The following is a 26287-nucleotide window of genomic DNA, read 5'->3' on the forward strand; positions in this document are numbered from 1 at the left end:
TACTAAAAAGATTAATTTTGGTGTTAATAAGTTTTATTTGATAAGAAAAGTTTAATAGTGGTTATTTTAAACCTCAATATTATCTAGAAAAATAAATCTTTGTACTCGTTTGATTTTGTATTTTTTGATTATTTTTTGGGTTTTCTAAGTTAATAAATTGATGTTTTGATGTTATAAAAATATTTATTAAATGTTTTTAGATAAATATAAATTAATAAATGAGCTGTTTTGATCAGAAGTGGGTTTAATAGTATGGGAAATTGCTTATTTGTCTAATTGGTTAAGTGTTTGGAAACGTGATAACGGTTGTAGTTTAAAATAATTTTTTTAAAAAATATATTAAAATAATATTTTTTTTAAAAAATTATTTTTAATATCAGTATCTTAAAATAATTTTTAAATAAAAAAATAATTATTAAATAATCTTTTTTTTCAAAATTTTAAGATATATGGTTCCAACGTGTCAGAAACACTGCCAAAGTGATGAGCATCGACTCTCTCGTTCAAATGATATTTTTCGATGGAGTCCACTTTTTAACTTTTTTTCTTGCTTTCTTTCATTTTAGTTCTTAAGAAAGTAACCTAGTCTAGTCCGAAGCTGCAAGTACACACTTCAGTGGACCAATCACGTGAGAGGTGGTGTCCTATCAGCGATACGTCAGGAGACGATCCTCTAAATTCATCTGTTTAGATCAATAGACAAGGTTTCGGTGCTGTTTATTTTTGTTTTTGAAAATTTTAAAAATTTAAAATTTTTATTTTTTTAATATTTTTAGATTATTTTGATGCGTTGATATTAAAAATATTTTTTAAAAAATAAAAAAATAATTATAACTATATTATTAAATACACAGCAACAAAATATATTTTTTATTTGATTTAAATTAATATTATTTTTTATTTTTTATTTGATTTAAATTAATATTATTTTTGTTATTTTTATATTATTTTAATTTTACTGGTATAAAAATAATTTTTAAAAATTAAAAAAATAATATTTTTGAATATATTTTTAAATAAAAAATAATTTTTTAAAAAATATTATTATATTTTTAAATACGCTGTAGAGCATGCCGCCCATAATCTAAATGGGATTTTTGGTGCTTGACAAGTGGGGGCAGGTGAGATTCAGGTGTCGATTTGGTCGGCGAGGGGGGCCATTACCGTGAGGCTGCTAGTGTTTTTTTTTTTCTTCTTCCTTTCATCACCTTCTTAATGTAATTTTGCGTCCATGGTGTCCATGCTCTCGGTTCTTGATAGCTCAGTTCATTTGTCTCTTACAGAATCTTGCTATATTTTGTTGAAGTAGCTGCTCCCTTGAAAATAAAAGAGACCAGCATATAGTTGATTGATGGTGCACAAATTATGTCACAAAATGGTTGGATTAAGCTACTTGGTCTTATGCTAATTATTAATTATTCTGGTTTTTTCCTATTTTACTCTAACATTTTATATACTAGAAGTGATTGGCTTTTCCCTGTAGCAATGATAAGTGTGAAGCGAAAACCTTTTTTACTTTGATCTTCACATTTGTGAGGATTTTTTTTATATTTTATATTTTTTTTTCATTTTATCCTTCTTCGACATTGAGTTTGTTGGTTATTGAATTTTATAATTTGTTTTGATTTGTTTTTTATAGAGTTTTTTGGTCTCATGTCTCGCATTGCGATTTTTGCGGATTAGTCGTGTTGACTCGGGTCATTTTTTTAAATTTTTTCCCTCAACTTCATCCATCAACATTGAATTGGTTGAGAATTGAGATTCATAATTATTATTTTTATTTGATTTCTAAGTAGTTGTCATGATCTTATAATCTAGGTTGCGAGTTTTGTGAGTTAGCTTGGTTGACTTAGGTTTTTAGTTGTCATTTTTTAATTAAATTTTTAAAAAAATTTCATCCTTCAACATTGATTTAATTGAGAATTGAAATTTATAATTTTTTTATTTGTTATTTATGGAGTTGTCCTGCTCTTTTGTCCGAGTTTGACAGGTTAACTAGAGTTGACTTGATAATTTTTTTGTCTTTTTTTTTAAAAAAATTCAATGTAAGCCTTCAATATTGGATTGATTTGGAATTGAGTTTTATAAAAAAAAAATTCTGATTTTCTTTCTATAAGTTTATCATGGTCTTATGATTTGAGTCAAGGGTTAGGCCAATTAACTTGAGGTTTTTTTTTTCTTTCTTTTTTTTTTATTTTTTTTTAATTTCATCATTCAATATTGGGTTGATTGAGAATTAAGTTTCATAATTTGTTTTGGTTTGCGTTCTATGAGGTTATCATAGTCTCACAACCTAAGTTACGAGTTTGGTTGGTTGACTCGAGTGTTTTTTTGTATCCTTTTCTTAATTGATTTTTTTTTATTTCATCCTTCATCAATGGGTTGATTGCAAATTGAGCTTTGTATTTGTTTCGATTTGCTTTCTATGGGATTATCTTGATCTCATGATCCAAGTTTGATAAGTTAACATAGGTTGACTCAGATCATTATTTTAGTTGAATTTTATTTTCATTTACATCCTTTAACATTGTGTTGATTGAGAATTGAGTTTAATATTTTTTTTATTTGCTTTGTATAAGGTTATTAGAGTCTCATAACCTGGGTAGCAGATTTAACAAATTAATCCAAGTTGATCCGAGCTGATCTAATATGTTGTCATTTTAATATTTTAAAAAATATTATTTTTTAGTCAAATAATATTTTTATCGGTCGTTCGGGTTGTCTTTGGACCTGCAAAGCCGACCAACTCACACCATGTCAATCCTCATGTAGTTTATTTTTTTCTGTTAAAAAACATATTAACAACATCTGAATATTTTTTTATATTAAAAAAAATTAATTCAACCCGCAGTGTAACGCAGACAATAATCTAGTTAATATACATTAAAATGGCTTGGCTTTTTAATTGTAACAATGAAGAATAAAATGCCAATCTTTTTAAATTTGGTCCTCAAAAGTTTCAATGATTTTTTTTTAGTTGCAAACCTTTTTTATTTAATTTCATCCTCTAATATTTGATTTAATTGGTATTAAACTTCATAATTTATCTTCATTTACTTTTTATGAAATTATTCCGATCTCATAACTTGGATCGCGAGTTTTACGGGTTAGTTATATTGACTTGAGTTATTTTCTTTGTCATTTTTTAATTGCTTTTTTTTTCTCAGCTTCATTCTTCAACATTGGGTTTATTGGGAATAAAACTTCATAATTATTTTTTTGATTTTCTTTTTAAGGGGTTATCACATGCTCATGACCTTGGTCGCGAGTTTTGTGGGTTAGACAAATCAACTCGGTTTTTTAAATTGAATACTTTTTTTTTAATTTTATCTTTTAACATTGAGTTGATTGAGAAATAAAATTTATAATTTTTTTATTTATTTTCTTTAGAGTTATCTCAGTCTCCTAACCAGAGTTTGATAGGTTAACCTAGGTTGACTTATGTTATTTTTTTTGTCCTTTTCTTTATTTTATTTTTTCAATTTAATTCTTCAACATTAGGTTGATTGATAATTGGGATTTTTAATTTTTGTTTTTTTATTTTCTATATGGTTATCACAGTCTTCTGACTTGGATTGCGGGTTAGGCCCGTTAACTCGAGGTTTTTTGTCTTTTTCTAATTGATTTGTTTTCAATTTTATCTTTCAATATCAGGTTGATTGAGAATTTGTAAACCCCAGGGAAAAATAAAGGTTGTTTCGATTGCAAACTAACTACATGAAAAATAAAAGTGAAGAAATTCATGCATATGGTTCAATAAAAACGAGAATTTAGAAATTTTTGGATATAAATTTATGGGTGAAATATTTCGAGACAATATAAATCAACCCAAAAATGTTGAGAGTTGGATTAAATTAAAGAAAATAAACTAAACTAAAAGTTGTGGGGTGAAATTGTAAGAAATGAAAAGATGTGTAACTTAATTATAAGAAGAAAAAAAAGAGAAATGCAGGGGCCTAAATGCAAATAAGAAAAATTATAGAGCATAAATACTTCTATTCTCACCAAAAGTCTACAGAAATCGTAAGGAAAGAAAAGAGGGAGTTTTTGTATTCATTCTTGCAAAATCAAGAGAGAAGCACGAAAATTTCAAGAACCCATCCAATATTAAGGGTTTATAGATGGAGTAAACACTTGTGGGTAAGGGATTAACAAGGAAATTGAACAAGAAGAGAAGATAGAGGGCTAGCTGTCATTAGATAAGAAAGGAGAGAGTTGAAAATCTTCAACTGGTTGAAGATCAAAACCTTAATTCGTACCAGGTAAAGTGTTTTAAACATGATCTTATAAGTCATTTCAAATTTGATAATGAATTGATGTCTTGATGTGAATTATAGATTAGGGTTCTTAAACTTGAATTGGGGGGAAATTATTTGTTGTTAAAATTAATTTAATTCATGTGTGGTATGTGATTGGGGATGTGAAACCATGATAAGTTACCTAGAAAATATAGTTTGTGAAAGTTATGTGTGAAGGGAAGGGGGTGACAAATCTGGACAGACTCATCTCCTGACTTTCAATAAGATTTCGATAGAAGGATGAGGGAATTAGAACCAGGTTCCTCATAGAAATTGTAGCTTTGAATGTTAACTAACTAAGGAAATTGGTCTTACTTAATTTAGAGCTGTAGAACCCCAGTTATGGGTTATCAACCAAGACTGGGTCATGACAGACCCTGTAGAGTAGTAAGTCTTATTTTATTTATGAGCAATTTTGACTATCTTAAAGGCAGAACTAGGTTCTTCTTAATGATAGAACTTGTAGCCTCATGTCTTAGCTTTCTAACAAGACTAATCTCGCTTAAATCGGAGTTCTATAACTCCAGATATAGTTAAAAATTTGAGGAGAGGTCAGACAGTAACAATTCAAAAATGAGACAGTAACAGTTCAATGTCTAAACAGTAACAGTTGGACAGTAACAGTTCAAAAATGAGACAGTAACAGTTCAATATCTAGACAGTAACTGTTCAAAAACGAGACAGTAACTGTTCAAAAACGAGACAGTAACAGTTCAATGTCTAAATAGTGACAGTTCAGGATTTAAACAGAAACGGTTTATATATATATAAGGAATGATAACTATGGTTAGACAAAGAATGACAATATTAATGGGTGAAATGAGAAACACGTAAAATATTAAGAAATGACTGAAAGAAAGACTTATTGGTTGTTGATATGGTTATAATAAAACATATCCTTGAATGGGAAAAAATTTATGAGATAAACCTGTGAATTTCAGAAGGGACCACAGGCGTGGTGCAACAGCAGTAGGGGAGCACGAGTAGAGCTTCTATTTCAGGTAGATGATCCGCATCTTTTTAATTCTATAATTTAGTAAGTTATTGATGTGAGATGTGAATTATCGAATGTTGGATATTACGAGAAATGAGAAAAGTTTGCGTAATGATACCGATATTTAGATAGTATTCTTAATGTATGTGTATTCAAGGTGAATGGTTGTTCTGTGAATTGCCAAGTGATGAAATTGTAGTTGATAAAGAAAATATGAGAAATGTGATATGGGGCGTGAACTAGTATACATTTAGTGTATGTTAGGATCCCGGGTAAGGGGAGCATCATATATTGACTAGCATACATTTAGTGTATGTTAGGATCCTGGGTAAGGGGATCGAGATGTATTGACCATACATTTAGTGTATGTTAGGATCCCGGGTAAGGGGATCACCATGTATTGATTAGCATACATTTAGTGTATGTTAGGATCCCGGGTAAGGGGATCGAGATGTATTGACCATACATTTAGTGTATGTTAGGATCCCGAGTAAGGGGATCACCATGTATTGAGTAGCATACATTTAATGTATGTTAGGATCTTGGGTAAGGGGATCGAGATGTATTGACTAGCATACATTTAGTGTATGTTAGGATCCCGGGTAAGGGGATCGAGATGTATTGACTAGCATACATTTAGTGTATGTTAGGATCCCGGGTAAGGGGATCACCATGTATTGGCTAGCATACATTTAGTGTATGTTAGGATTCCGGGTAAGGGGATCGAGATGTATTGACTAGCATACATTTAATGCATGTTAGGATCCCGGGTAAAGGGATCACCTTGCATCGACTCCTACAGGATGATGATGATGATAACAGTGAAATTGATATCGGTAATGTGTTAAGCAGAAATAATCATGGGTGGTTTTATGAGATCTTCAATGGAGGTTGATAATAGAAAAGGAAATGGTTTTTAATAGTTGTAGGAGAAAAGGTCTCCAATAAGAACCAAAAGGGAGAAGTGATTAAAATATGAATGTATGTTGCCTTTTTAAATTGCCAGATATTTGTATTGCTATATTAATGTGATATTCATATTTCAATAATATGTATTTTATTTTCAGGACCATCGCGTGCACGACAGGAGTAGATTCTAGCTTAGGTTCATTTTTTTTTTGTAATTTAGGTTCTAGGAAGTATACCCTTGTATTTGGTAATATTGCAACTTTTATTTAACTCAATTTGTATAATTGATGTTTAAACTTGAATAGATGAATTTAATTTGGTAGTTTGTATAACTATGTTCCATTAAGCATGTTTATATCTTTAACCATCCATAATGATAATTGTTGTACAATGTATATCATTAACATTGTGGTTGATATGAATGGTGATGTTTGTGGGATTGAGACCCAGGATAATTGGGCTGAATTGAGTTGGAGATGCGTTATATTAGAAATGGAAACATGCCATAAGTCGATAACCTGGGACCTCCCGGTATAGGGGATACTCCGTTGAAATTTCAGTAGACTTTAATGCAAATACCATGAATATATATATATATATATATATATATATATATATATATATATATATATATATATATAGACACACACACACACACACATGTATAATTTAGTCACTCTGTTTATCAGCTAACATGAGATTGTTGCTTATTCCTAGATATGAGAATGTTGAATTAGACTTCATAATTTTTTTTGGTTTGTTTAGTTGACTCATGTGGTTTTTTGTGTGTTTTTTTAATTGATTTTTTTTTAATTGCATCCTTCAACATTGAGTTGATTGAGAATTGAACTTCATAATTTGCTTCGATTTATGACAATGTTTTTCATGACAAGGGTAACAGATTTGATAAGTTAACTTGATTTGATCCGAGTTGATATAACATATTATCGTTTAATATTTAAAAAAATGATGTCGTCTTGATTTTTTTCGAGTCAAATTAAATTTTTATAAGGTTATATCAGACTAATTCTTATATAGTAATAAAATAAATTTTAATAAAAAACACATAAATAATACTTGAATATTTTTAATATTTTAAAAAATTTATTTAATTCACGACGTAGCGCGTGTAACGATCTAGAATACAAATAAGAAGAGTATCATTGAAATAATAAATGCCTAGTAGCACCCATTTATTTCACAAATTTTGAAGCAAATACCAAGGGGACGTCTAGTCCTGCAAAACAAATGGTGACCAATGATCCGTACAAGTTCTAGAAATACAAAGAGAGGAAGAGCACATCTACCAATACATTATTATGTATATACTAATTGCTTTCAAACTAATAGCAGACGGATAACCTGATGAATCCTGTCTGTTCTGGAATGCGATCATATTTGTTTTTGTATATATTTTATTTGAATTATGTATTAAAATAACTTCCATTAAAACTATTAAAAAGCACTGGACAGTACCAATCAGCCCAGTAAAGTCTAGTTAGCATGATGAAAAGGAACTGAAGCGTACCTTTCAATACAGAATCTCCATTAATTAAACTCCCCTTCGTGTCAATCCTTTCATCGTTGGATTATCATTTGAAAAGGTGTTTGGAGATTATCATTTCAACACAGTATCTCCATTAAATTATTCCTTAGATTTGCATGCTAATATTCAAGTGGACATAAATCATGCCACGAAGCAAAGCTCGGAGGTTCTTCCATGGAGAACGTCCTCCCACATGTGCCATATATTTTTTTAAAAAAGGGTTTAGTACTAGAATCAAAGAAATAAAAAAGGAGAATGTCTTTCATGTGCTTGTAGGGTAGGGCAGGGGGTATATTAGTTGGATTATAAGAGAGAAGGTGATGTACTGATTGCTACCAGAGAAGAAAACGACGACGAATATATATAATGGTGGAAATTGAGAGCTGGGGGACATAGCTAGAGTGGCAAAAAAAAGTTGATTCTGGGAACTTGAACCAAGAACAATCTGCTCAAGGCTCGGTCATGAAATCCATCAAACTCCCACCTGTGCTTTGATTCTCTTAAAGTTGATTTCTCATCGAGTTAGTTTAAGGTTTAGCTTTCGGAAGCTTCAGTTTCTCACACACACCATTCTCCAAGTCTCAACTCCCCACCACACCACCTTTGCGTTAATATTTTGCGCTGAAAAGAGGCTCGATCCCAATGAAGGTAAGTTGTTTGCTAGTGAAGAGATATATCATGGAGCTAGAGGCCTCCTCGTTTCAAATCCATGATTCGGATTCGTCAACTATATTACACACACTCCCACGTATATTTATATATAAATGGTGTTTTGATGAGAGGTTCTCTTTGGCTGTTGGCAGCTGTTCAGCTGGATGCAGAATAAGATTAATGGCAAACAAGGGAACTGCAGAAAACCAAACACAGTGCTTTCAGCTACTCGTAAGCGTTCTTCCAACTCTTCTATCTAATGGAAGTGTTCTTGCTCGAGAAGTCTTCCTCTCTGATCCTTCTTCAAACCCATCTTATATCTTTGCTTCAGCATTTCGGTTGATTTTGAGGAACGTCGTTAATTCAGTCCATGCATAAATTAGTTTTGTAAATTTAACAATTTCTCTAAAATTAAGTTTTAGCAAAGGAATGTTAGCCGATGTATCCACACCAGGAGACATGAAATACTAATTTATATATATATATATATAAAAAAAAAAAATCCCAGTTGAAATGCAAGCTAGTATGCTACTGATAAGCGCAATTGCTTATTAGACAAATCAACAAGTGTGGATTCGGAAGGGAAAAAATAAAGAGTGAGGATGGAATTGATAAATATTGAACACTTTGTCCGAATTGCAGATTCACCCCTTCTATATTTGCAAATCTTACTTTCTTACTCGTTTTACCTTCTCAGCAGATGTTTGCATCTTAAATTTATCGCTCAATTATTTTCTTTTGTCTATTGGACAGAGCATGTGAAGCAAGAGTCCCGAGAGGAATTTAGCGATTGGCCTCATGGCCTACTTGCAATTGGAACCTTCGGTAACAACGAGCTTCGAGACAATAATGAAATCCAAGATGTTGAAGAGGACCCGTCTCCGTCCGATGATTTACAAGATTTCACACCTGAGGAAATCGGGAAATTGCAAAAGGAGTTGACAGAGCTTTTAACAAGAAAGCCATCTTCTCAGGATAAGGAAAAGGAAATTGCAAACCTTCCATTGGATAGATTTCTTAATTGCCCGTCAAGCTTGGAGGTCGATAGAAGAATCAGTAATACAGTGATTAGCGATGTGGATAACCATGAGGATGATATTGAGAGGACAATCAGTGTCATACTTGGCAGATGCAAAGACATCTGTGAAAACAATAATAAGAAGAAAGCTATTGGGAAGAGATCGATCTCTTTCCTTCTCAAGAAGATATTTGTTTGTACAAGTGGGTTTGCTCCACAGCCAAGTTTGAGAGACACTCTTCATGAATCAAGAATGGAGAAGGTATACTCACGAACTCAGGCTTACTTTATTCATTTACATGCATTTCCATCAGTCGGTATGCATTTTCTCATGACAAAAACATTTCTCCATGCCAAGACTATTTCACTATAGTTTCTTCGACTAGTTTAGGGTACCAGTAGAAGAGTACGATTCAAGAGTCCATATTTATAAGACTGCTGAAGGTTGTTGTTATGCTTGCAAACAGCTTTTGAGAACATTGCTTCACAAGAAGATTAACCCACAGAGTACTTCCCGGGCATCATCAATGAAGAAATATATTGAGGACAGAAGTACTCCGAAGAAGCACAAGGAAGATGATGAAAAACGGGACAAGACCAGTAATGGATCTAAATGGGTCAAGACAGATTCAGAATGTAAGTTTTTTTTTTTTTTCATGGGTGTCAAGACATGTAAAACCTTGTATATGAGATATATGATGAAGATCCAGTTCTAATATCAACGTGCTGATCATGTTTTTCAATTTCAATGCAGATATTGTGCTAGAGATTTAAATCTTCATGCCATTAAAGGATTCGTATTGCAAGGTATGTACAAGAAGATCCTTTTTCTCAGCTTTGTTCAATACTAGCACTGCAGAACTTTCACCAAACCAGAACTTCAAATATCAAAATTGGCTAAATATTATAACTGTTGTCCAAAAACAAATTAATATAGACATGTAAAGTTTTATGCCTGTGCATACTCACATTATCAAGGCAATTTGATCTCTGACATGGATGCTAAATGACTCAAATTCCAGATTCAAATGTGGATTGAAGCTGGTGAGATACTTGGAATTATGGACTAAAGAGATGAAATTTCAAGACCATAAAAGCCATCAATAATGTCACAGCTACATCGAGGGTGGATTCATGAGGACAAGGAGAGCATTTTTTGATCAAGAATGTCACTAGCTATCATCTAGTTTACGGTTCTTCCCCGGCCCTTTTTTTCTTCTTCTTTTTTCCATGTTTGAATCTGTGAATTCAGGGCAACACATGTTAACAGGATACATAGAGCTAGACATTCCCTACATTTTTCAGTCCTCTTTCACCACGCCCTTTTCTCTTAGCTATGTTTTCTCTTTGTAATATACATATAATCTTGACGTTAATAATATAAAACTGACAGAACCCTGTTTTCAAGGTCTTTGAAAAGAACCCTGTTTCTTTCAGTCGATCGGGGATCGATTATTCTGTTTCGATTTGCCTTGGTGGGTGAAAGAAAAATGGAAATTCTTATATGGCGATACATACAGAGAAGCTTAGCAGCGGTTTACACATTTTTATATGCTTTATTTTTATGTCATTTAAATTATATTTATTTTCCATTAAAAGACATAATGATACTAGTAAGAATTTATATATCCTAGATTCGCGAAACACAATGTTAAATATAAAGAAAATATGACAAGAAAAAATTCTGAGAATATTATACAAGATATTGTATCATGATTTCAAGGTGAAACCTACTTTAGATCTCATAAAATAAACTATTTATTTTTATTTTTTAATCATATTTTTTTAATGAAAATGATCTTTAGTTTAATTATTGAATAAAATAATATCTTGATCAAAGTATACAATTAGATTGAATGAGTGTTCGGTAATGTGGTGTAAAATATTTTTAAAAATAACCAAAAGACCAGTATTTAAATCTTGCATAAAACCTTTTAGCTCTTTACTTAATTATTTATCGTGATACATTGCAGTTTGAAAAAAAATTAACGTCGGTATTATTAATGTATTTTTTAATAATAAAAAAAATTAAATTATATAGAGATTGACCTAATATGATCTGATTGACTTGATATATTCAAAAATAACATAAACTATCAATAAAAATATAGTTTGACTTTAAAAAATTAAGATAACATCTTTTTTAAAATATTAAAATGACAACATATTAGATCGACTTGGATAAACTCAGGTTAACCTGTCAAATCCACTACCTAGATCTTGAGACCCTAATAACCATATAGAAAATAAATAAAAAGTTATTATTAAACTTAATTCTCAATCAACCCAATATTGAATGACAGAATTTAAAACAAAATTTAACTAAAACATTGAGCCGAGTTACTCGGGTTAACATGTCAAACATGGGTTATAAGACCGGAATAACCCCATAGAAAGCAAATAAAAAAAAGTTATGAAAATTAATTCGCAATCAACTCAATATTGAAGGGTGACATTAAAAAAATTAATTAAAAAAAAAACACAAAAAACCACTCGAGTCAACCGATCAAACTCATGACCAAGATCATGAACTAGGATAACCTCATAAAAAAAAATAAAAAAAAAGTGTGAAGCCTAATTTCCAAACAACATAATATTGAAAGATCAAATTAAAACAAAAATTCAACTAAAAAAGGACAAAAAAACCCGAGTCAACCTGTATAAACCGTGACCTAGGTCATAATATCGTGATAATGCCATAAAAAGTAAATAAAAAAAATTATAAATCCTAATTCCTAATCAACCTAATTTTGAAGGATTAAATTGAAAAAAATAAATAAAAAAAGACAAAAAAATAACTCGGGTCAACCCGGGTTAACTCTCCAAACCCGGGTCAAAAGATCAGGATAACTCTATAGAAAGTAAATCAAAGAAAATTATAAAGTTTGATCTCAATCAATTCAATATTGAAGGATGAAATTGAAAAATAATAATTAAAAAATAGACAGAAAAATGAACACAACTAACCCGTAAAACTCACAACCCGGATTATGAGATTATGATAACTCTATACAAAGCAAATAAAAACAAATTATGAAGCTCTATACTTAGTAAACATAATATTAGAGGATGAAATAAAAAAAATTAATTAAAAATAAACAAAAATAATAATTCAAATCAACAAGGCTAACCTGCATATCTCATAACAAGGGTCATGAGACAGGGATAACTCCATATAAAACAAATTAAAATAAACTGTGAAGTCATATATCTAACAAATTTAATGTTAGAAGATGAAATTAAAAAAATAAATTATTTTAAAAAAAAAACCTGCTAAAAATAAAAAAAAATATTTTTCATTGTCGATCTCTATACCAAGCTATTAATATATGTTAATAATAATAATAATAATTGTATCGCTCTAACCATAAATTAAGGCAAAAAAAAACCCTAAATAAATAACAATTGAATCTTTCTTATAACACTATAATCTAGTCTTCTAACGTACGACATGTTTGGTGATATAGTTGTAAGTGTTTTGCAAAACATTTTTTTTTTATGATTTCGTTTTCTCCTAATATGCCTCTTTAAATCCAAGGGTATAAAAGTGCCACATGACTATTCATTTCAACATCTTTTGGGACAATTAAAAGTTTGTTCATTATTTAGTCCAATTAGGCTAGATTGATGAACTTGCACAAATATAGGGTAAATAATGACTAAATTTTTAACATAGAAGTTAATTTGCTGAATTGATATAAACTCAAGGACTATTTAAAAAGTTTCTTTATTATAATTGTATGAAAAATAATAATGCATATGATTTTTATCATAACAAATCATAGTTAATCGGTCATACTTATATAAAATTTAATTTAATTTTATCAAAATTAAATAATGTTAAAAGTAATTTAATATGGATAGACATCACAAGATAATTTAATCTAACATTAGAGAAAAAAAGGTCAGGCCAATTCAACATTTAATGTAAAGATTATGGATGGAATTATTTGTTTAAATAATAACATAAAATAAGTATGAGTATTTCATTTAGAGAATGAATTGATAAAAAATAAAACTTATGAAACTCGAATTAGTGGTTAACTAGAAGTTTTTTTATCATACCCAATTTTTACCCTGATTTTTCCATGTATTTTCAAAAATAAAAGTTTTCTATAAAAAATATGTTTTCAATGAATTTCAATCCATTTTTGTTACCTTTTGAATTTGTTTTTTGTGTGTAATGAGATAGGTAAATAAAAATAAAAATAAAAGGGAATAAAAAGAAATTAGAGAGAGAAATTAGAGGCAAGAAAAAAAAGGAGACTAAGTGGAGTAGGTTTTTTATTTATTTATTTACACTAGGGTTTTGCATGCATGACACTTTTCACTCATTTTCTATTTTAATTTTATTAACTTTGAAATCATTTTATAGAATTGCACCTTTTCATTTTTATGAATGTTTGAGGATGAAAAAAATTCATTTTTAAAATTGATAACTTTCACTCATGTATTTATTTTATTTTTACTAGCTTTACAATAACGTTATATTGATTTCATAAAATTGTATCGTTGCTTTTTTGCATTTTCATATGTGTTTATTTTATTTTATTTTCACTAGCTTCTCAAAAGCATTAGACTTATTTCATAAAATTGTGCTCTCATGTTTTTACATATTCATGTGTTTGAAAAGTAATCATTTTTTAAAACTAGCAACTTTTCACTCATGTATTTTTATTTTATTTTTAGTGGCTTTGCAATAGCACTAGGTCTATTTCATAAAACTGTTTTTTTATTTTATTTTTACGTATGCATGTTTTTGTAAAAATTCGTTTTTTGAATAGCCGATTCGATAAGTCTTATATTTATAGAGACTGTCGTTGAATTTTTTTTGCAAATAACTAGAAATAAATTGCAAATAAGGTAAGCAAATAATTTAGACAATTAATGGCACATGTATAATAAATTTAAAAGAAAACACATAGTTACATGGGTGGAGCAAGAAAAAAAAATTGAGGAGGGCCAAATTAAAAGAATCATTTTAAAAAGGTTTGTTTTATTGAAATATGTATTAAATGAGGGCCAAGGGAGGGGCTGGAAAAATTTTCTTTGCAGGGGCCGGGGTCCCTGCTAGCCCCCCTGCCTCTGTCACTGCATGGTTAAGGTAGTCTTCTGTTTGAAATGATGCAATAAGAGTCATATCTATTTTCCTTTAAACATAACTAACTATTTACTTGAATATCTATTGAATATCTAAAACCAATGTTTATTTTAGGATACTTAATTTTTATTTTAATTACTAGGTAGTGATTATATTTTTTTAATTTCTTCTTTAATTTTCAAAGGCCCCAATTATCATGTCAGTTATGACATGTAGGGTTAGGCAATCAAGTAAAATTATCAATAACATAAATAAATATGGAGAAAGAAAATTGAACACGGTAAATATAAAGTTTGGCTTGATATAAAAGAAATATCTTTGAGTTGTTTTTGACCTGTTTGTTTTTGCATTTCAAAAAGATTTTTGAAAAACTTTGAAATTTTTTTATTTACTTCAAATCAATATGTTTTTAGTGTTTTTGAATTATTTTAATGTGCTGATATTAAAAATAATTTTTAAAAAATAAAAAAATATCATTGACATGTATTTTAGCATAAAAAATACAATGAAAAAATAAATAAAAAACACTCTTTTAAGTGATATTATAAGGTTGTTTAAGAGTATGGTTAAAGTTATTTTTTACTTAAAAAATATTAAAATAATATATTTTTTAGAAATTTTTTTTTAATTTAGCTCATCAAAAAAATATGAAAATATTAAAAAAAATAATTTGAAGAAAAAAAATATTTTTTAATATTTTTCAAAAATATTTTTAAAATACAAAAATAAATAATATATATTTCTCCTCGACTAGAGATCGTGGAGATAAAAGTGCTAAATTTAAATCTAAAAGGTACTTGCCATGACTCCTTCCTCGCATTTGAACAACTTCGTTGACATGACACTTGATCTATGAATGCCACGCTAGCATGCCTGTTTGGTTAATTACAACTCTTAAATATTTATATTTTTAGGATTTGGTGCTTTTTTTTTTTTGTCATTGGCTCTTTATAATTTTTTTAAAATTTTATTCTTGAATCCTAATTTTTATGTATTGTTTTTATTTTTTATTTTAATACTCATTCTTTTCATTTCTGATTTTTTAAACTTTTTTAAGTAATTTTTATTGGTTTTAAATTTCACCCCTCAATCTAAATTTATGATTTTTTTTAATTTGGTCCCAATTCTTTTTATTCCTTTTATTTTATTAAATTTATTTTTCTTTCCTATTAAACCCTTCAATAAAAAAATTATTATTTCTCTCTAATTTATTTTTTATTTCGATTTTTATACTTACTCTTTCACTTGTTATTTTTTATTTTGAATCCTTCTTCAATTTTTTATTTGTTGGGATAGAGTTCCACTAGTTTTTCATATTTAGTGTTTCCTATCTTATAACATAAGTCATACATTTATAAAGTTAATGTTGGTCAATATTTTTTTTTAATTTATTTTTTTATCATTTAAATATTGATTTTCAAGTTGTATTGATCATTTTTTAATATATATATATATATATATATATATATTATTGTTTTTAGTTATTTAATTAAAATAAAATGAACCTACTATACCAGTTGGAATCAGGGCTATAACACAAGTTGTTGATTTTTTTTATATAAAAAAACACAATTGCAATGCCTTAATATATTTTTTATAGTAAAAAATAGAGAAGCTGTGCCCCGTCGTATTCACAAGAGTCTTTGAAAAAGGATACATTGGTTAGGCACACAAGGGCTATTGGATTAATATATTACTACAATTGAATCTCGATCTTCATCTCATAATAATAATAATAATAATATTTATTATTTTTAGCACTAATTATGAAAATATATTTTTCTCCATAATTTATTTATTGGTAAAATAAAGATGTATGATTATCTTGAGAAAAAAGAAAAAAGATATTGTCAATCAATAAAGAGAGCCAACCTACACCCTATGGGAGAGCAAGAAGCAAAAGAACAGAAAAAAGAGCACCTTCTCTCTCATATCTTCAACTCCCACTTCCATCATGAAAATAAAAAAAAGCACCACCAAACCCTAAGTCAGTAAAATAAAAACATCAACATCTCCTTCAATAAAAACAATTTCCCACATTTAATTTCCTTTTCCTCTTTCTCTCCTAATCTCTCCCGGTGCGACTGGATCTGAGTGCCTATCTTTTACAAACCCACCACTTACTTCTTCTTCAGGTTTTTTCTTGGATCCGTACCACAGTATTCAATTGAAGGGTTTTCTTTTTTCTTATCTTTCATGAATAATACAGTTGGATTTTGGAATCTGAATTCTTGAAAAAATTAAGGGGGGAGTTCTTGGTGTTAGGGTTTTTCTTTTTTTTGGTGGGTTGACTCTAATCCCTTTTGTTTTGGATTGGAGAGAGCGAGAGAGAGAGAGAGCTGTTGTTGTTGTTGCTGTTGCTGTTGCTGTTGCGTCTGTGTGTGGCTAAGGGTAAAAAGGAGGAATCTGGAGGCAGCCAATGCCATATTTTGTGGTTTGCTACTTGGAGAATTTTTCGGTTATTTTTGGAGCACCGAAAAGTTTACAACTTAGAGTAATTACCTTGAAACCATTATCAAACGATGTCTTGGGCAGGCCCGGAAGATATCTACCTCTCTACTTCTCTTGCTAGCTATCTTGATAGTAAGCTCTTTCTCTTTCCGTCTCTTCCTCTCCCTTTTGCAGTGTTCTTTGGATTGTTTCTGCGTTTAAGGTAAACTTTACAAGAATTGCCTAAAAATAAGACCTTTTTTTGTATTCATGCCAAAAAATTGGAAAAAGTAGTTGCTTGCATATGTTTGTGTTGATGGGTTCTACCAGTTATCGTATTTTGTTATTGGAATTGTTTGGATTTCGTCAAATCATATTGTTTATCTTAGCAAGATTGTGCTATTTTGTGGTTGTTTTGACTCCGTATTGAACTTTATGCGTTTAATACTTCAATTGGCATATAGTTTTTGTTCAGTTGAGCAGAGTTGTAAAACAGCGTGTTCATTAATCTTGATTATTGCTCATAATGTGATTTTGTTTCTTCAGTGCAGCTTGGTTCTTTTTTTTTTTTTGGTGAGGATGCTTTTGGTATCGCAAGAGCTAATTTATTTCATGGATTTGTACTCTTTAACATGCTGTTATGGAAAATGATTAGGGCCTTTTTTCTTCCAATTGAAATCGGTGGACATATCTCAGCATGGCCTTAATGTTTTGGCCAGTGGTACTGTTTAGTAGCGTTTCCTAAAGTTTTTGCTTCCATTTCCTCTTGTGCATCCGTTTCCTCCTTGCTCAAGATTCTGGAATGAACTGTCGATGAATGGTCTAACAGCCTTTTGTTCTGAATAAAAGTTGGGAGCATTGTTTATTTGCTTTGGCCGTTGTTGAACTTTCCTGATATATATTGCTGAACCCAAGTACATTCATGCTTGTTTCAGGCTTTGTAATCCAAAATGTTGCAGTTTGTCAAACCCAACTTTGGGATATATATGTGTGTGTGTGTGTGTGTGTATTCATTCAATTGAAATTGACTTGAAAGAATGTATTAAAATAATGGGTTATAAGTTATGCACAAGATGTATACCAATGAACTAAAATGGGTTCATGGTCCTACGTCATCCACATATTCTTCTGTAGAGTTGTCTTGATGATTTCCAATTCTATTTCATTCTAGTAGTCATGTTTGATGTATGAATGAAATTGAGACAGTATAACACTAGAATTTTGCGCACCAAAATTCTGCATGAAATTCAGATACAAAATGGATTAATATATGTGTTCTGGACTTTTGAGTACCTTTTCTTTGTTCATATTTGATTGGGGTCTCGTTCTTTTGTTCATGCTTCAGAGAAGCTTCTTGTGCTTCTACGAGATGGCCGAAAGCTCATGGGAATACTTCGTTCTTTTGACCAATTTGGTAAATTTTCTGCTTCTCATTGTTCCTAGTTTTACTTGCTATTATATTTTTTCTCTGATGTCTGAAAATATAAAAATTTACTGTGTGCAGCCAATGCTGTTCTTGAAGGTGCATGTGAAAGAGCTATTGTTGGCGACCTTTATTGCGACATCCACTTGGGTCTCTATGTAATTCGTGGCGAGAATGTTGTCTTAATTGGGGAGCTGGTACAATTTGATTGGTTTCTTTGGTTGCTGTGAATATATTATATGGTAGCATACTGTATGGTACTCTTCTACAATTTGCATTTTGCTCTCTCAGGATTTGGAGAGGGAGGAACTTCCACCACATATGACTCGTGTTTCAGAAGCAGAAATTAAAAGGGTAAGTGTTCCTCAATTTGGTATTTTGTTGATAAAGTTAACTCCAAAGACTGATAGATCACTTGAGGCCCAAATTCATCCAACCAATTTTTTTCTAGCATAGAGTCTACAAAAAAATTGTTAATCATAAACTTGATAGGTCTGGAAGCCGGCTTTGTGGTATGACTTTTGACATTATGGGCAAGGTTTTTGGACACAGCAATTCCCTGAAGGGGACAATAGGAACATAGCTTTGTATGTGCACAACTGCGTTCTCACTTGTGGTTCTGATGTTAAATATGCTAAGAATAAGCATTTTGTTATTAAATGGCTCATTGATGTTTTTCTCTAATCATTAACTGAACTTTCTGACAGACTTTTTTTCTGCCTACATTATATTGGTCAAGTTCCTGAGTGATGAGACATGAATTGTATTTGGTGATTTTTTTCCTCTTGAATTAAACACTTAACTTTTAGCTTTGCTGATCATTCTCCAGTTAGTACTACACCCTGCCTATTGAACCTAATTTATTCAGGTGTTAGAACTTTATTCCATCTTAACAAATAACATCCCTTATTTTCCTTCTAAATATAATCGTGATGTGTGTGAGGGTAAAATTATGATGTAAGCACCGAAGCAGGTACACCCAAAGGTAACCACTGTTTTTGCATAAAAGAACCTGGCACAGTTGCTGAACTAACAACAAAGAGATGTCAGAACTTCGCTCTCATAAAATTTCTCTTAATGTTCTCATCTCCTATAGAGGTCAAAGATGCTGGCTTACTTGTGATCTGTATTATCTACTGTGTTAATTTTGTTGCTTTGTAATTTTTTGCAGGCACAGAAAGCAGAAAGGGAGGCTACAGATCTCAAAGGTACAATGAGGAAAAGAATGGAGTTCCTTGATTTGGATTAGTTCATTTCTTACATCCAGGCTATGTGATCCGCACATATTTTAGCGGGCAGTGGAGTAGGTGATATGATTAGGGTGGATGTTATTTTGTCGAAGTTTCTGTAACATTTTGCAAAGAATGTACGTGACAAATTTAATCAATGCTTGCTTTCTGGATTTCATTCATGTTCAAGTTTGGATCACCGGATGTTGTGCACCGATTCCATTGACAACCAAGTTGTTCCTGCAGTTTTTCAGTTGTAATGATCCTTCATCCAGAAAATTGAAATAACACCTCTGAAATGCATATTTGAAGTCGTAGTTTCTCACCTTTTTCATTACCTTAGCAGGAGGCATTTCCCTATTTACAATTCCCTATTTCGCGCAGCTCAGGAAATTTGGGGGGAATGTGACCAGAGTCTTGCAGGATTATATCTGGGAATAAGGTGTTTCAAGGCAGGCTTAATATTTTTTTTCTTAATTATTATTCTATAGCCTTCCAAAATTTGAAGTGCAAATTAGAACTGATAGCCCAAAATCGTAGCCGTATGATAAAATTCGATTTAGAAGCCTCAAATTCCACTTGCAGGGGCGGGGAGGGAGAAACCTGCTTCATTCCAACCTGATGTCTTCTCGCTAAAGAACTCAATGTAGTGAAGTTCAAAGGAACCGCAAGAAATCAAGGAACATGCAACTTTTTTGTATGGAAACAGAAAAAGGTAAGAGAAGAAAATGATCTGCTGCCTTTTTAGCTGACCTAGTTAGATCCGAAAGTGGGGTACTAGTATCAGCTTTGCTTGCAACATTTTTTCAAGAAAAAATCCCTCAACTTAAAGCTTGGGTGGCGTTCAGATTCTTTTATGAGTGTTTCTTAACGTTAGCACAGTACAAATGGTAAAATGTTACTGTTTATAAAATATTTTGGAAGGAAGTACAGTTCAGCGAGTCACAAGTCTTACCTGCAACTCTTAACTCCTTTCTACAAAGACTCAATTCAACAACAATAAAAAAACAATTCATCTCCAACAAACATCACAATTAAAAAATTAAACACAAGGAAAATTCACATATTAATTTATTAAATTTAAAATAAATTCATAATTTTTAAAACATAAAACATATATTCTAACCATCTATTTTTCAAAATATTTTTTGGATTGTGGTTTTTACCAATATTTTTCACTGTGCTAAAAAAACTCATTCTTTTACATGCTTTAGTGCTTGGAAATGCAACAATTTGTGTTTTTAAATACCCGTGTGTTTTACTAATATTAACTTATCATTTTTTTTTATAATTTTCATGTGTTAATATTATATATAAATAAAATTAGTATAATAATGGGTGTCAGGGTCAGTTTACACATGCCTCAATTAATCCCATGAGCCCTGCAATTGATAACTATGTGAATTTCAAGTGACTTTAAAATTTATAAAACTCGAATTAATAATCTCTAAAAAATAAATATAAAATCCGATAAATTTAACTATATTCAACATTTTTTTTATAAAAAAAAACCCATATTTCTTAAAACATGAATGAACGGTATCTGTCAGTGTACACACACAATCCATGTTAGGAAACATATGCTGCCTCAAATCATTAGTCTGAAAAATATTACAATCACTTTTAATCATTTTCCTCGAGAAAAAGACAGTATATAAAACCAGAAACCGACAGCTTTGTTTCTTTTCCATACAATCATATACACAGAACACACGGTACAGAACAAAATCACAACCACACACATAATCCAAAACCCAAAAGTTCAAGCATCCAATGGCTCCGTTATATAGTAGCTGCTACGTGTAAGATATAGTATCACTTCCCCAAACCCAAAATTTAATACTCAAATCTAGCAGCTGATCCATCACTGTTAAATTCCACACTTCATTTTTACTGCTTTGACATGTTGTGTCTCTTGTTTTAGCTACTCAGCAGCAAGATCTCAACTTGCAGATCCAGAAAGACCCAAGAAACACGCACGCAAACCCATTTTCTATCTTTCTCTGTAAGGATGTTTAGGGTCTATGAATCTATATTGTTTTGTGTGTGGTTGTTTACGAGCTTGATAGTTGAAGGTTCAGTTCACGAGTATAAAGGGGAGAGATTTGTGGGCAAAGGGAATGCCTTTGTGGTTCACGGCGGCAGTGAAGGGATCTACTCTTCTGCCTCTGAAAATGTCAATGAGAAGAGTGTCCTTCCTGCTAATGGGGACTCTTATATACGGTAATTCCAATTTATTTCTCAACAATTTGTATAGTTACCTTACATCTCTATGTGTGTGTTAGTGTAATTATGATCAGATCTCTTGCATCTTTGGGTATAAATAGTTATGCTTTACACATGCGATGTAGAAATGAGAACAAAAATTGGGGTTTGCTGAGAAGAACAAGTTATGGGTCACGCCAATTATATTTTTGGTTTCAATAATCTAATAATGGTATTCCATTGTGATTCAAGTTTCAGAATTGGAGTAGATAGTGCTCTTGATAATAACTAATTGATTTAATGTGGGATTGAATCATGCAAGCATAGGAATAACATGGATTTGATGCTTTTGAGCTCAGTAGTTCAAATTTCTAACCTGGGCCTCTGGTACTTGGTTCAATTTGGGACTGTTCAGGACCTTGTATTTGTATGTTAAGAAATTCAACTCACTATCATACAGCATGAAATGTATAATTTGGGTTGTTATGTTGTCTAAAACACAGCATCATGCTTTATATTTCAGTTACATTTATTCCCGATGACTAATTTTATGTGGTCATTTGTCACCAGTTTTGAAAAGATTACATTCCGGAGAACCCAGGAATTTTCCAACTTTAGTTCGGGGTTGGTACAAGCTATTGTTTTTGAGGTAGAAGATAGAGAGTCAATTGGGGGTTCTGCCTATGGTGGTCAAAGAGCTGTCTGCTGCACAGCTGATCTTGCAAAGTTGGGTGTGTGTTCAGAAGGAGAAATCATTCATCGCCCATCAACTAAAAATCCTGGCTGGCCTCAGGTCTTTGGTGTTGCATTCAATGCAGACGAGCTAGTTGCAACATTGCCATCAAAATCAATACAGATTTCCAGAACTGGGATGTATAATTTGTATTTCATGCATTGTGATCCTAATCTTAAAGAGGTAGTTGTAGAGGGGAATACTATATGGAAAAATCCCAGTGGTTATTTACCTGGTAGAATGGCACCACTTATGAAATTTTACGGGTTCATGTCCCTTGCTTTTGTTATACTTGGATTATTCTGGTTCTCTCAGTATGCAAGATTCTGGAAAGAAGTTTTTCCATTGCAAAACTGCATAACATTGGTGATAACACTAGGCATGTTCGAGATGGCTTCCTGGTATTTTGACTATGCTGAATTCAATGAGACTGGAATTAGGCCAACTGGTATCACTGTATGGGCAGTTACTTTTGGTACTATTAAACGTTCAGTTGCACGCCTTGTCATCTTGATGGTTTCAATGGGCTATGGTGTTGTGAGACCTACCTTAGGTGGTCTTACATCGAAGGTGCTATTGGTTGGAGTGACCTTTTTTGTGGCATCTGAAGTGCTTGAATTAGTAGAAAATGTTGGTGCTGTTAGTGACCTTTCTGGCAAGGCCAAACTTTTTTTGGTTCTTCCCGTGGCATTCTTGGATGCTTTCATCATTATTTGGATATTTAAGTCACTTTCTGCCACTTTAAGTAAGCTTCAGGTACCTGGTTTGCCATTCTGAGTGATGTTTATTTTACAGCAATGCTCTTTTTTTCTTAGCATGTAGTGGATACTGGATTAGATGGATTACTAATTTACCCATGACTATTAAGCTATTATTAGATGTTGGACAACATAGCATTTCATTCTTTAAACATATGGACTAAATATGGTGTTAACTAAGTATTTCTCATGTTGATGTGAACTACTTTTGATAACCTCTGTATCAGATGATTTGATAATCTATAAAATCTATTCAGAAGCAGAGCATCTGGATCATCATACACATAACATGCATTTAAACATCAAAGTTTTTGATACTACATGTGTATGTGTTCAAATACAGTTGAAGTGAACTTGAGTAGTAACGTTTTCTTCCTCATCTGATGTCTCAGGCTAGGAGGATGATGGTCAAGCTGGATATATACCGGAAATTCACTAATGCTCTGGTAGTAGCTGTTATTGTGTCAGTGGGTTGGATATGCTATGAGGTATACGTTAATCTCTGACTATATAAGTAAAGAAGATGAGGCTTAATGCCAACATGTTGTTTTATTCTCCTTGTCACTGGAGAATGATTCTACAGAAACTTATTGTAAAAGCATAAAGAATCCATGGAACTTTCTCTCACTACTTGCAACGTTTTGCTGTAAGCTAAATAAGTGCTTCTAGCACTCCATAATTTGGAAGGGAACGAAAAGAAAATTCATTTTCTTTCTTTCTTTGTGTGTGTGTGTCAGCAATGTTTTTGAAATGTAAAACTATATTTGTTGCTGACTTCCATGATTTTGTAAGCCATCTAGGATGAGACGGCTTAGATTGTGAATAAGACAAGACAATTTGAAATTAACTGTATTGTACGAGTATAACTTTGCAGTTTTTATCAAAATTGAGGATAAGGAAGAACTGTTTGTGCAATGTTTCGCAGATCTAACTTCATTCATGGAATTTCATTGTTACTAAAGTTTAAAGTTGTCTACTTGCAGTTGTATTTCAAGTCAAAAGATGTTTACAATGAGCAGTGGCAGAATGCATGGGTCATCCCGGCTTTCTGGCAACTCCTTTCCTTTTCTCTTCTATGCATCATCTGTGCTCTTTGGGCTCCCTCCCAGAACTCAATGCGGTAAGACAGTTCATTTGCAAGACCTTCACCTTTTTATTCCATAATGTCATTGTTAAATCTCTTTCAACCTCCAAAAGATGTTAATTCTTAATAGGCCCCAGTAATTGCCTATGAAAGCTTGGTGCTTAGCCCATGTATGAAACCGGTGTATTGAATAAGATACACTCCAGCTACCTCTGGGTATGAGAAGTGTTTTCAGTCAACTTCATTAACTGTCAGCGTTTTTAGGACAACAGGAAAATTAATGATAGAATTACAGTTTGCTTGGATTGGTATTAAAAATATGCACTTTATAACTTCATAATGGCATTAAAAAAACCCTTAGATGTAATATTCTCATACCATTATATTCGTGTAAAGAGTTATGGAACTGACAACCATACCTGCCCAACATGCTGTGCACTTGTATTCATCTTCTGCTGTCTTTCAGTTATTAAGCATTCCTGTCTTGCTGTAATAAATGGTGATTTCCATATAAACATGGGTGCATTTTGTGCTATATGGAATGAATATCATTGTTTTTTAAAGAAAACTTGTGCTCTTATTATGGAACACTGCCACAGCTTGGATTATCATCGTCTGAGGTCAGGACATTGACTTTGCCATATTTTTGTAACCTTCTTGCTTTCTTGACAGATACGCTTACTCAGATGATGCAAGCGATGAGTTTGACAGGGATGATGGCACTTTAACACTAATTAAACCATCCACAATACCTTCTAAGGATGTTAGAAGTTCGCCAGAACCCATACCAGTGCACACCAGCAATGGAGCATCTAATGGTGATTTGGAAGAAGATAAGACAGAATAATCCAAGTCTCAATTCTTATGTTCTAAGGTTGGTGTTATCATCTGTTATTGTTGCAATGACCACCCTAAATCTGCATCGAGAATTACTGCAGGAGCAAACTTATACAGAGAAAAAGTCCACTTTGGGGTTGCAATGGATGACCTTTTCTTTCTTCAATTCTTGTTTATCATTCTTGTTCGTGGTATTTCTGAGTACTTTTTTAGATAAATTTTCTGTGTCCTTGTTACAGTAATCATTGAATGTGCATTATTAGTTAGGTTTTTTATGCCTTTATGGTTTGTGCTTCTCCAGCCATGTTTTCGCATACGGGAAATGATAACTATAAGAAAAAATGCCATGAGTGCTTCTGGTTTTTACTTGGAAGGAAGATTGTGTGTGTGTGTGTGTGTTGGGGGGTGTGTGTGTGTTGGGGGGGGGGGGGGGGGGGGGTTATGAATAAAAATACAGATAAGGTGTTTAACCGATTGTTTTTTAAATTATTTTTCATTTACAAATATATTAAAATAATTTTTTTTATTTTTTTTAAAATTATTTTTAATATCAATACATTAAAAATAATTTAAAAACATATAAAAAATAATTTTAAAAAAAACATTTTAATTTTTTTAGAAATACGGTTCTAAACACAAGTTCAAATGGCCCTTTACAGTGACAAATTCTCCTTTCAGAATTTATTTTGGGTCCCCACGAATGCTTGGATTTGACAGACAACTTTCTATGGTAGTAAGCATCTAAAGGATTTTGCAGAGCAGGGGATTTGGCTGAAGCAAATTTGGATAAAATAGAAGATGACCGTTGGCCTGCATGCTTGCTGCTTTGTAACTCTTCGCATGCTTGGATTATTAGTATATAGTAAATTGTTTAGTATTTTGATGATATTATTATCATTTTGTCTGTGTTATCGTAGTCATTATAAATTTATAATTATGTGTATTTGAATTGATATATTATCAGATCTCGTACCTATAAAAATATTTAACCACATTTTGTATATTTTTATAGTGTTTTATTTTATTTTTTTGCCAATTTGATATCGATTTTTAAATTTGTGTATAAAATAG

At 31.5% G+C, this 26287-nt stretch overlaps 3 protein-coding genes across 6 annotated transcripts; all 3 read left to right on the top strand.

The window, feature by feature from the left end:
• The first annotated feature begins 8089 nt into the window (after positions 1-8089).
• Positions 8090-10823, top strand: LOC133702407 (protein DEEPER ROOTING 1). The gene is made up of 6 exons (XM_062126752.1): positions 8090-8395; positions 8551-8629; positions 9152-9678; positions 9884-10052; positions 10171-10223; positions 10439-10823. The coding sequence occupies exons 1-5, from the start codon at positions 8390-8392 to the stop codon at positions 10188-10190; spliced, it is 801 nt and encodes a 266-aa protein (XP_061982736.1). The 5' UTR covers positions 8090-8389; the 3' UTR covers positions 10191-10223; positions 10439-10823.
• Positions 10824-16392: 5569 nt separating this feature from the next.
• LOC133702287 (sm-like protein LSM1B) lies at positions 16393-19781 on the top strand. Its single transcript, XM_062126601.1, has 5 exons — positions 16393-17100; positions 18293-18361; positions 18452-18567; positions 18662-18724; positions 19542-19781. Exons 1-5 carry the CDS (start codon positions 17040-17042, stop codon positions 19617-19619), a joined length of 387 nt encoding a protein of 128 aa, XP_061982585.1. The 5' UTR covers positions 16393-17039; the 3' UTR covers positions 19620-19781.
• A 1639-nt stretch (positions 19782-21420) lies between these two features.
• LOC133701904 (uncharacterized) lies at positions 21421-26219 on the top strand. 4 transcript variants are annotated; one of them, XM_062126081.1, is made up of 6 exons: positions 21421-21822; positions 22375-23293; positions 23688-23783; positions 24279-24415; positions 25052-25253; positions 25876-26219. In XM_062126081.1, the coding sequence occupies exons 1-5, from the start codon at positions 21611-21613 to the stop codon at positions 25224-25226; spliced, it is 1539 nt and encodes a 512-aa protein (XP_061982065.1). In that variant the 5' UTR covers positions 21421-21610; the 3' UTR covers positions 25227-25253; positions 25876-26219. The 4 variants fall into 4 exon arrangements, with proteins under 4 accessions (XP_061982065.1, XP_061982064.1, XP_061982066.1 ...); XM_062126080.1 differs by having other exon boundaries at positions 25895-26219; XM_062126082.1 differs by having other exon boundaries at positions 25974-26219.
• The last annotated feature ends 68 nt before the right edge of the window (positions 26220-26287 follow it).

This window comes from Populus nigra, chromosome 8 (assembly GCF_951802175.1).
Source record: "Populus nigra chromosome 8, ddPopNigr1.1, whole genome shotgun sequence".
Taxonomy (NCBI): domain Eukaryota; kingdom Viridiplantae; phylum Streptophyta; class Magnoliopsida; order Malpighiales; family Salicaceae; genus Populus; species Populus nigra.

Bases quoted from the DNA above. Each gene is read 5' to 3' on its own strand.
- LOC133701904 (XM_062126081.1), top strand. From the start codon at position 21,611: ATGTTTAGGGTCTATGAATCTATATTGTTTTGTGTGTGGTTGTTTACG. The intron at 23,294-23,687 runs GTACCTGGTTTG...CTGATGTCTCAG, and splicing joins CCACTTTAAGTAAGCTTCAG to GCTAGGAGGATGATGGTCAA. The intron at 24,416-25,051 runs GTAAGACAGTTC...CTTTCTTGACAG, and splicing joins CCCTCCCAGAACTCAATGCG to ATACGCTTACTCAGATGATG.
- LOC133702287 (XM_062126601.1), top strand. From the start codon at position 17,040: ATGTCTTGGGCAGGCCCGGAAGATATCTACCTCTCTACTTCTCTTGCT. The intron at 17,101-18,292 runs GTAAGCTCTTTC...TTCATGCTTCAG, and splicing joins TCTTGCTAGCTATCTTGATA to AGAAGCTTCTTGTGCTTCTA. The intron at 18,362-18,451 runs GTAAATTTTCTG...TACTGTGTGCAG, and splicing joins TCGTTCTTTTGACCAATTTG to CCAATGCTGTTCTTGAAGGT.
- LOC133702407 (XM_062126752.1), top strand. The intron at 9,679-9,883 runs GTATACTCACGA...GCTTGCAAACAG, and splicing joins ATGAATCAAGAATGGAGAAG to CTTTTGAGAACATTGCTTCA. The intron at 10,053-10,170 runs GTAAGTTTTTTT...ATTTCAATGCAG, and splicing joins GGTCAAGACAGATTCAGAAT to ATATTGTGCTAGAGATTTAA.